General features: G+C 45.3%; 1 protein-coding gene across 1 annotated transcript; it reads right to left on the bottom strand.

The window, feature by feature from the left end:
• Positions 1 to 639: 639 nt before the first annotated feature.
• Positions 640 to 6,778, bottom strand: LOC130474844 (retinoic acid-induced protein 3-like). The gene is made up of 3 exons (XM_056846539.1): positions 5,866 to 6,778; positions 3,790 to 3,857; positions 640 to 762 (listed from the first exon to the last, which is right to left on the bottom strand). Exons 1-3 carry the CDS (start codon positions 6,764 to 6,766, stop codon positions 640 to 642), a joined length of 1,092 nt encoding a protein of 363 aa, XP_056702517.1. The 5' UTR covers positions 6,767 to 6,778.
• Between the last annotated feature and the right edge of the window lie 3,469 nt (positions 6,779 to 10,247).

The raw sequence follows: 10,247 nt of genomic DNA on the forward strand, positions 1-10,247 counted from the left end.
GCTGAGAGAGCTCTAAGAGAACTGTGACTACTTTATAGGACGATGTCTTTGGTTTCATTTCTTAATGGACTTTCATTTTTGCTGCATTTGCATGCAGAACTCAATTCTACTATTTTGTAACGTTTGTATTAATCCTTTAGAACGTTTGTATCAATCTTGAGCTGTATCAATTTTGATGTCACAATACATTTAGGTTTAGTTAGATAGTCAGGCAATAGAATATTTGTTGTGATTGATTCTGTTTAAGAAAAATATAAAATTGAATACACAGTAAGTGGTTGATGTTATTGAATGAGTCTACATGCTAACATATTTTTGATAGTCGATACTGTTAGAGCACAGGTTAATTGTTAATTGTAGTAACCTCCAGGTTATAGCTGGAGATCTCCTGCTATTACAACTGATTTCCAGCTGATAGAGATCAGTTCACCTGGAGAAACTGGCCACTTTGGCAATTGACTCTATGGCATTGAAGTCTCTCCCCTCCCCAAACTCTGTCCTCCTCAGGCTCCACCCCAAAAATCTCCCACTGGTTGTGAAGAGGGACCTGGCAACCCTACGCCACAAAGATTATCTGGAATAGAATGAAGGAACCATTGTCATGCAACAAGCAACTGGCCATTTCTTTCTGCATATTTCTCATATCAAAGTATGCGTGCCTTTGGCCAACGTCTTGGCTTCACAGCGCACCATCATTCCCTGTCTGTATGCAGGGTGTAGCATTGCCCGGGGAATCGAGAAACACGGTTTGGTTTCAGGGTTCTGAAAAGGAAACAGGATTTATCTTCAGTAATTTTGAAACTGGAAAAAGGAGCGAGGTACTTTTACCAAATCTTTCCCCCAGTTGCAATCCACCTCTTATGACTAGTGCAGCAGTCTCCAAATTCTAGACCATACTAGGGGAACTGGGGTGGGTCTTGAAAATCAGAGCTCCATGTTGAATGAATACACCCCTTTATACTCATCAAAGATGCCCCGAGCGCCAGTGTCCCCCCTCCTCTTCCTACCAGTACGTAAACAGCAACCTAACACCATTCTGGAATGCACTGGAAGCATTCTCTGTTGCAGGCCATGCTGCAGCTAAAAGTCACTGGGGAATCCCAGAAGCATCATCATCACTCAGATAGTACTGCAGACTCCCACCAACTCCATCCAAGACCACTGAATGACTAGGCAAAGGGGAGGTGGGGTTCCAGGAGACAATATTAACTTGACTATCCCTCAATAGCAAGAAAGTCTATCCATTAATCTGGGAGCTGATCAGGAAATTGTGTGTGTTAAAAAGATTGGGCTTTATTCAGGCCAGGGTAGTCTTAATGATTCAAGGGCCCTGGGCAAAAATGCAGAATCACTGCCAACCCATCTGCCACTTCCCTAGGGTTGCCAACCTCCAGATACTAGCTGGAGATATCCTGCTATTACAACAGATCTCCAGCTGATAGAGATCAGTTCACCTGGAGAAAATGGCTGCTTTGACAATTGGACTCTATGGCATTGAAGTCTCTCCCCTCCCCAAACCCCACCCTTCTCAGGCTCTGCCCCAAAAATCTCCAGGTATTTCCCAACCCAGTGCTGGCAACCCTACACTTCCCCCTGCTGGGGCCAAGCAAGGAGTGGGCTCAAATGGGTGTCAGGAGCATGGGGGTTGTTGCAGACTTTCTCCTCTTCCCTGAAGAGCAGGAAGCAAGGAAATGTAGGAACTGATAAGAATCTGGAGATTTAGTGATGGCGATGTCAGTAGGGTTGCCAACCTCCAGGTAATAGCTAGAGATCTCCTGCTATTACAACTGATCTCCAGCCAATAGAGATCAGTTCACCTGGAGAAAATGGCCACTTTGGCCATTGAACTCTATGGCATTGAAGTCCCTCCTCTCCCCAAACCCCAGCCTCCTCAGGTTCCGCCCCAAAATCCTCCCGCCGGTAGCCAAGAGGGACCTGGCAACCCTAGATGTCAGGGACAGTATGGGCTGCTGTTTATTAGCTTCCTTTCCCAAGGTTTCTCTCTATCCCTTACCATAATGGCCAGCATGCCCTTGCTGCTCAGAATCCACAAATTGCGCCATCTCCAGACTGGGGTTGCCAACCTCCAGGAGGGGGTCTGGCAATCTCCTGGAATCATAACTGATCTCCAGATGACAGAGACCCGTTCCACAGAGTGGAGTCTATGGCCAATTATTCACGCACGAGTTTGCTGCTCTCTTGCGGAGGAGCGGGGAAAAAAGCGAATGTAAAAGGTTATTCATGGACAAGAATCATCGTCATTAAGCCCGATATTCTTTGGTTATTCATGAAACAAAGCCGGCAGTATTCGACAACGGTTGGGTCTGTCCCCTGTTGTTACAGCCCTCCCCCTGCCGACAATGCCTGCCCCCACTCCCGCCCCCACTCCGCCCATCAGATTACTGCGGGCAGTTCTCCTCTGTGGATACGGCAGTCATATTACAATGATACCCGCGACCTGCTCTGACAGGGAAGCAGGGAATCAGCTTCACAGCTTCACATTTCATAAGGCCCTCCCCCCATGACCTATCTGCACTTGCTTCAGACGGGCCATCGAGCAGAAAAAAATTGTGAGGGTGTCCTCCTCATTGGCGCTGCAAGCAATTCCCGCCCCGCCTCCCCACGCAAAGCATCCCGTTCTTGGAGGTGCAGAAACAATTCAAGGTCCACCACAGCCTACAGGGAGAAAAGGTTACAAGTTAACCCCCCTCCCCTCAAAAAAGAACCTGCAGCTCTGTTTGCAAACATTTGACAAACCAGAGTAATGTAGTTAGGATCAGAGACCTTACTGGAAAATCCATGCCCCATTTTCATTGCAACTCTTTTTCTATGGAGCCCAAGCAAGTCCATGGGCAATCCAGGCTCCTATTATCTTCAATGAGCTGTGCAACCTCCCACATTGTTTCTAATGGGCTCACCGGCCACTTCCAGTTCCAGCTATGCCCGTGAGCAGCTCGCCGCCGCTTCCAGCTCTCCCAGTCCATCCGCCTCACGCTTCCCCCCCCCCCAGCTTGCCGCCGGAGTTTGCAGGGTTCCCCCCCTTGCTCACCGGGCGCTCCCTGCCCCCCCCGTAGGATGTGCTTCTTTTAAACCATGTTAGCTAAAGGCGAAAGACATTTGTGTTGCTAACAATAATTGGCGCTAATGTGAAATGGAGGGCCGTGCAAAAGGCAAATCAAGAAATGGCGACCCGGGGAGAGTCTTGGTGTGAAATACACTTGTCCAATCGCTATTCGCCTGGGTGGGGAGTCATGGGAGAGGGAGGAGACGTTTGCCGGCATGGGCGGGGAGAAGTGATCCGAATCCAGAGCTTTTCATGGACCTCAACAAAAAGGGCGCGTTTAAGGCGGGGCAAACTCCAGGATCACGGCAAAACAGGTTTCTAATGATGCAGGGATAAAGCGAAGTTTGTGCTCAAACCCGAAACGGTCATGAATAATTAAAAATTAGCCGCGCGGCAACACAGCCTGGAAAGCGTGGCAAATCACCATGAATAGTTGGCCTATGTCATTATACCCCACTGAGGCCCCTCCCCTCCACTGAGGTCCCACCCTCAACTCTACTTTTCAGGCTCCACCCCCAAATCTTCAGGAATTTCCCAACCTGGAGTTGGCAACCCTACTCCTGACATAAATGGAGTTACTGATAGCCTTGCTTCATGGCCTTGCCTTCACTGCATAAGAGTCCTCACTTCTATTTAAACTTTCTTAATTTCAGCCCACAGGTATACTTAACACTATTATTAAATCATGCCTTCCCCATCTTTCCAGTGAGATTCAGGAGATTTACCTTTGGCTGGAAGCCAGTTCCATCCGGAGGGGACAAAACATCTTCTTCAGCTCCTTCTTTATCTGGAGCTAACAAACGAAGGAGAAATAACAGAGGAATTAGTTCCACAGAGCTAACTCAGAATTTCATTTGGCCCAAATGTCCCTAGGGAGATTGCACTTATTACCTAGGCCAGCAATTCCTAAACGGTGACTCAGAACTTTAGGATGAGCCAGGGAAACATTTTTTGCATTACCTTGATAGTGAGTTGTTGCCACAAAACTGCTCCCTCAACATGGCTGGCTCCCCTGCTGCATCCACAGCATCAATGTTTTGAAAAGGTGCATAACAAAGATCTGGAGAATGTAGGCAGGTTTTCAGGGATCCCTTTTTCTGAACTTTGCGATAGTAAATTAGGTAATTTAGATACTGTTTGCCACTTTTTGTGGGAGCACGAAATCCCTCTAAGAAAATTAAAAATTGCAAAACAGAACTGAAGACGTTCAGTCAATCCTACTTGTTTAATCATGACTTTCTTTGGCTGAGTGCAGATACTCCTGATGAAGCTCTCGTAAGTGAAAGTGCCTCAACTACCCAGGAAAGCCCTCCATCTTGTTGCGTCGCCTTGCTCGTATTTGGCAGTGGCAAGATCGTGGTTTCCACCTTTGGACTTTTTATTCGACCTGTTCCAATTCCTGACTTGCTTTTCGTTCCCCTTTGGAGACTGCCATTGAGCCTTTGCTGTATTTGCTACCCAACTGTACAGCTTTATATCTTTGTATCTATGTATATAGTTGCACAATTATTTTTACACTTGTTTGTGTTTTGTAGTTGTTAACTTTGAATATAGCTTTTGATAATTGAGCCGACCCTGTTTTGTTTTGACAACCTCCAGGTACTAGCAGGAAATTTCCTGCTATTACAACTGATCTCCAGCCGATAGAGATCAGATCACCTGGAGAAAATGGCTGCTTAGGCAATTGGACTCTATGGCATTGAAGTCCTTCCCCTCCCCAAACCCTGCCCTCCTCCCCAGACTCCACCCCCAAAAACTCCTGCCGGTGGTGAAGAGGGGCCTGGCAACCCTACCTTTCCTGTATGTAAGCCTTGACTGAATAATCCTGTATCTCCAAACTGAAAAGCAGTCAAGCAATGTAATGAGGTAGGACAGCCTTGCTGCAGGAGGAACAGCTGTGGGTGGTGGCCAGGTCCAGGCTGCTGATTCCCCTCCCTCCATTTAAGTTGTAGAATGAGGTGCATTTCACCATAAGTGGCAGGAATTCTCAGCCTGACAAGGGTGTGACCAAACACCCTAGACTATATTTTAATTTTAAAAATTACCTATTAAGTGCTGGTTACGTTTGTATGCAAGCATTCCTGAACAAGGATATTGAAGAGAATTAAACATTCATTGGCATTTTATTTTACTATATGTTCACTTATTTTAATTGCTTCCAAGAGAACATTTGCATGTGTGCATTAAAAAGAAACATACCAAACATATATTCCTGTTACTTTTCCAATTTATAAATCAAAATAGCATGTTTCATTTTTACAATATGGTTTTCTTTCCTGATGAAGCAAGCTTGACCTGCATTGAACCACAAGGAAATGTGGGGTATAAAAGTTCTAATAAATTAATACATAAAGCTGCAGCCCCCTCATCTTCGCTCTCTGAATTTCTCATTTCTCTGATCTCTTGAACATAATAAATGTCAGTTGGCTGGAATTTCTCATTTCAATAAACACTCTGCTGCTAACTTCATATTCTCCTCTACTCTGCTACCCCAGAAAAGCAAAGAAGAAGAAGAAGAGTTGGTTTTTATATGCCAACTTTCTCTACCACTTAAGGGAGACTCAAACCGGCTTACAATCAACTTCCCTTCCCCTCCCCACAACAGTCACCCTGTGAGGTAGGTGGGGCTGAGAGAACTAGCCCAAGGTCACCCAGCTGGCTTCATGTGTAGGAGTGGGGAAACAAATCCAGTTCATCAGATTAGCATCCACAGCTCATGTGAAGGAGTGGGGAATAAAACCCGGTTCTTCAGATCAGACTCCACAGCTCCAACCACCGCTCTTAACCACTACATCACATACCTTGAGTACTCCCTGCTTCAACACTCTGTTGTCTGGCTATGGACTTCCAGAGGATCTCTTCTGAAGGGTAATCTTCAGGCTGGTGTGGGATAGTAAGGAAGCAGATCTCGGGTAGCGTATACATCATGAGGAAGACCCATCCATTGACCACCAAAGCAACACTAAGAAGGGGGTCATCCCACTGGCTTTGATCCCCATCAGAAGTGATATTGCTCATGAGCAACAGGCTGATCCATGAACTCCAAATGGCTATGGAGAAAAGGAGAGTGACACAAATGTGCATACCGTGCCTCTTCCAGCCTTTGTATAGTCCACAGGAAGTGAACGTGGAGATAATGAAGGAGAAAACCATTAGGACAAGCACGTAGATCAGGAGCATGACAAAGTCCTTGTTGCGCTGTTCTCTCCCCATTTTGGCCATGTCTACGCCATCTCTTTCTACTGTGATAACGGTGTATTTGACAGCTATGATAATTTGAATTAGTGTGAGGCCGACGGTATATATCAACATTGAAAACTTGGAAAGGGGGGGCTTTCCTCTCACCAGTTTGATGAGGTTGGAGGCATGGGTGAGAAGGCAGGAGAAGCAAAGGGCAAAGAGGACCCCGTATGAGATGAAGCGTATGGGGCCAGTCTTCTCATTGAGACGGATGATGAACGCAAACGTGAGGCTGAAGATTCCTAGGGTGCCCAGTATGAAAAGGAATTGGATGGGAATCAGATTTTTCTTGTTTTTGTCTTTGACCATCCAGCTAAGAACAAAGAATGCCAGCAAGAGGATGAGGGAGGCCAGGGCGCCTGCAGCAGCCAGACTTTCCAAGCCGATGCCCCAGGCTGCACAAACATCACAGAGGAAATAGTAGTCGGGGTCAATGTTGCCGCAGCCTGGAGGAGGTGCCATGGTGAAAGCAATCAGAAGTCCTAATTGAGGGAAGCAACATGGGGGGTGGGGGGAAGAACTGTAATAAAATATCCTCACATGTTTATTTAGTGACCTTAAGAGCTTAGTGCAGTTACTGATACTGATGCCTAATGCTGTTTTCAGACAGGTAAATGAATTTTAATTTTACTTGTAGGCTAATATTAACAATGACATCAGGTGACTTTCAAAGCTAAAATTCAACAGAGGAAAAAATGGCCAGCTTCCCCTCCTCCCCATACATACACTCTTCTGTTTTTCTTTTGTTACAGAAGATCTTTGGGGCAGTGAGTTTCTCTTTCTTCCCTCAGTTCAGAATCATCATTCCAGTCAAGGATGGTCCCTGACAGCTTGTTGCTTGAGGAAGAAAACCGAAGCGGTGACCCCTTTAACGATGCCCTGAACTGTTTCCAAAAGGGGTGGTCCTGGGTTCATATGTCGATTTTATTGCATTTTCCTTTACTCTTAGATTCTATTATGGAAATCTCCTTGTCACAGTCATGCCTCAGACCAATTCCCCCAACCATTCGTTATTTCATATACTTGTTGTCACAGCCTTAAATATCTCTTTGCAGTGACCATGGTCATTGTAGAATGCAGAGACATGGCTCAGTGGTTGAGCACAAGCTTTGAGCTGGATCTAGACTGAATTAGCATTTTCTGCTGATCCCCCTTCCTGATGCAGACCCCCCTCATAGCATTCCTCGGGGTTCCCTGTCCCCCAGGAGCAGCTTTTTGTGGAGATCAATGGGCTTCTGTGGGTGAAGGAAGGTAGGAAAGTTCCATTCTGCCAATTTCTGAATCCAACCCATTGTACGCAAAAAGTCCTAGGTTCAATCCCTGATGTCTCCAGTTAAAGGATTTCAAATTGCAAGTGCTGGGAGAGAGCTTGAAGAACCACTGCCAGTCAGTAGAGACAATGGACCAGTGGGATAATTTCATATATTTATAAAAGAGCACTTTTAACACTAGGGCTACCACATTTTAACCTTGCAAATTATGCATTTCATTTAATTGTTTATTTGCCTTAGTGGGAGAGAGGAGTATGGTATCACAGGCTTCTTGATGAATGTATCAATAATACATTTATCATGTCACTAATGATTAGGAGATGGTGTTGGATAAGGACCAAGAAGACCTGAGTTCAATTTCTTACTTAACTATGAACCTTGAATGGGTAGATCTGAACAAGTTGGTCTCTCTCGGGCTAACCTATGTCACAGTGTTGTTTAATGGATTACAGAGGATAATGTATATGTGCTATCCTGAGTCCTTGAAGGAATGGAGGGATTTGTGCGGTAAATAAATAAATAAATTAGAATCTATTATTTTCCTACATAACAAATTTTAGTTATCAGCCAAAAAAAGAGAAAAGAATACTATAAATTGCATTCCTACAAAATAATCTGCCCTCATTTTAAAGTGTAGTTTCAGAAACACATATTTTTGGAACTGAAGCATGAAGTGATGGTGGTTCATTTACATAATTCTGTCCTCATGCCATCCAGAATATACATACATTTTCTAACTATTCAGAACAGAATTCCCCAAATATGAATAGCCCATAAAGGTGACGAATGGTTGGGTACCCATATCTAACCCACCTCTACCACATCTAATCAGAAAAACCCTCTGCCACAGGTTCCATTCATATTACTTACCTTTGCTGGATGGAAAACCAGGGTTTGTGACTACAGAATTAGAAATTCTTGTAGCTCCCAAACAGGCGGGAAGAGACTAATCTCAAAACCACTTGATCATGTCTATCCTGACAGATGCTATGAGCCTGCCTCAACACCACTTGGAGGTGGGAAAGTTCTGCAGAAGCACTAACATTATGGGTATTTTTACTTTCTCTTTGAACAGCTGGGTCTCCCAGGGCAGCTAAAAATGAAGGAAGTCACACCTATTCCGGTTTCAACACAAGCTTGGTCACTGATATTTAAATGTAATTTTTCTCAGCATCTCACCCAACCTTTTTGTTCTTATGTGATATTTTTCATTTATCCTTCCAACACTACCCTTCGCCAGTTTCCAGTTTGCCAAATGCATTTTGTTAACTATTGTAAAAGAGGTTAGTGAGGCTGTGAAAATCTTCCTCTTGTGAGTGCTGCACTCATGATGAACCGGATTGTGCCCATCATAAAATGTAATTAAAATTAATCAATCATCTGTTTCACCATTTGCAATAGAACTGTTCTGGTGAACTTCCCCTGGGAGGGCAAGAATGCCAACATCACAATAAGGAAAAATAGTCCTATTTCTGGTGGAAGAAAATCTGTGGGGGGTGGGGGTGGCAGTTAGATCAATAGCTCTACTCTTGATCTCGTTTCATGGCTTGGGTACATATGAGAGAAGATATTCCCTAAGATATAAAATCCTTTAGGGCTTTAAAGGTTGAAATGAACAATTTAAATTTAATGCAGAAACAAACAAGTAACTGATACAGATCAGCAAAGATTAATGTTACATGAGCCCTGAGACCAGCTCCAGAGGAAAACCAGCCACGTTCTGAAATTTTCAGCACATTCCTGAAAGGAATTTCCCCACCTCCTAAAGAGGTTTTGGCACTGCCGAAACCTTTGCCGGCGCCAAAAACTCGTGCAACCCTATGCCAGCTAAAAGCTGGCATATCTTAACAAAAATAAAAAGGGGCATTCCCGAGCCGAAAGTGCTCGGGAGGCCGACTAACGTTGGCCCTGTCCTGTGGCCGCCGCTATTACGCCCCGGGAATGCCTCCCAGGGCACCTCCTGGCTCGCTGCCACAGCCTGTGCCAGGAGCCAGAGGCCAGCGGGAAACCGCAGCGGTCGGGGAGCGGTGCCCAGCCCTGCACGCCGGCGCTGGAGCCACTCATGCCGGCATGTGCCTTCTGGGCGCTGGCAGTGTGGGCCCATTCACCGGCGGAGGCCGTAGTCGGCCTCCTAATTGCTTTGGGCCCATTTTTCAGGAATGGGCCCATAGTTGGGTATCATCAATGTACTGATGGCACTTAAAGTTACCAAACTGTATTCACAAGCAGCTTGATGTACAGCATCTTACAAGACGTTAGAAGAGTGACCATGGCTAAACCTCTCCAGAAGTGGCAGCAAATGGCATATCAGTCAAACTGCAATAATGTGAAAGAATGGCTATGGCAGACACTCAAGCAGCCAACAGCGCTGGAACCACTAGACCTTTCAAACTGTGAGACTTCTCCTTGGGAAGGGGGGAGGAGCATCCCCATTAAGAATAGACATTTTCCCTATGTTCAGGTTCCACAGGTCTACCCACCATTAGAATCCCCACCTTATTGGGGCTGCGTCAACGTATTTGCCCTCATCTAGCCTGATCTGTAATTCTCCATAATAAGAAGATCAAAAGAAGGCAGACTTGCAGTGGTCTTGCAATTATTTTTGAAGGCAGATGGCATGATTCCTGTTAATTTGGTTCTGTTAAGCAGGAGATCTCTTTTCCTACAGGTTC

The sequence above is a fragment of the Euleptes europaea genome, chromosome 3 (genome assembly GCF_029931775.1).
Source record: "Euleptes europaea isolate rEulEur1 chromosome 3, rEulEur1.hap1, whole genome shotgun sequence".
NCBI lineage: Eukaryota > Metazoa > Chordata > Lepidosauria > Squamata > Sphaerodactylidae > Euleptes > Euleptes europaea.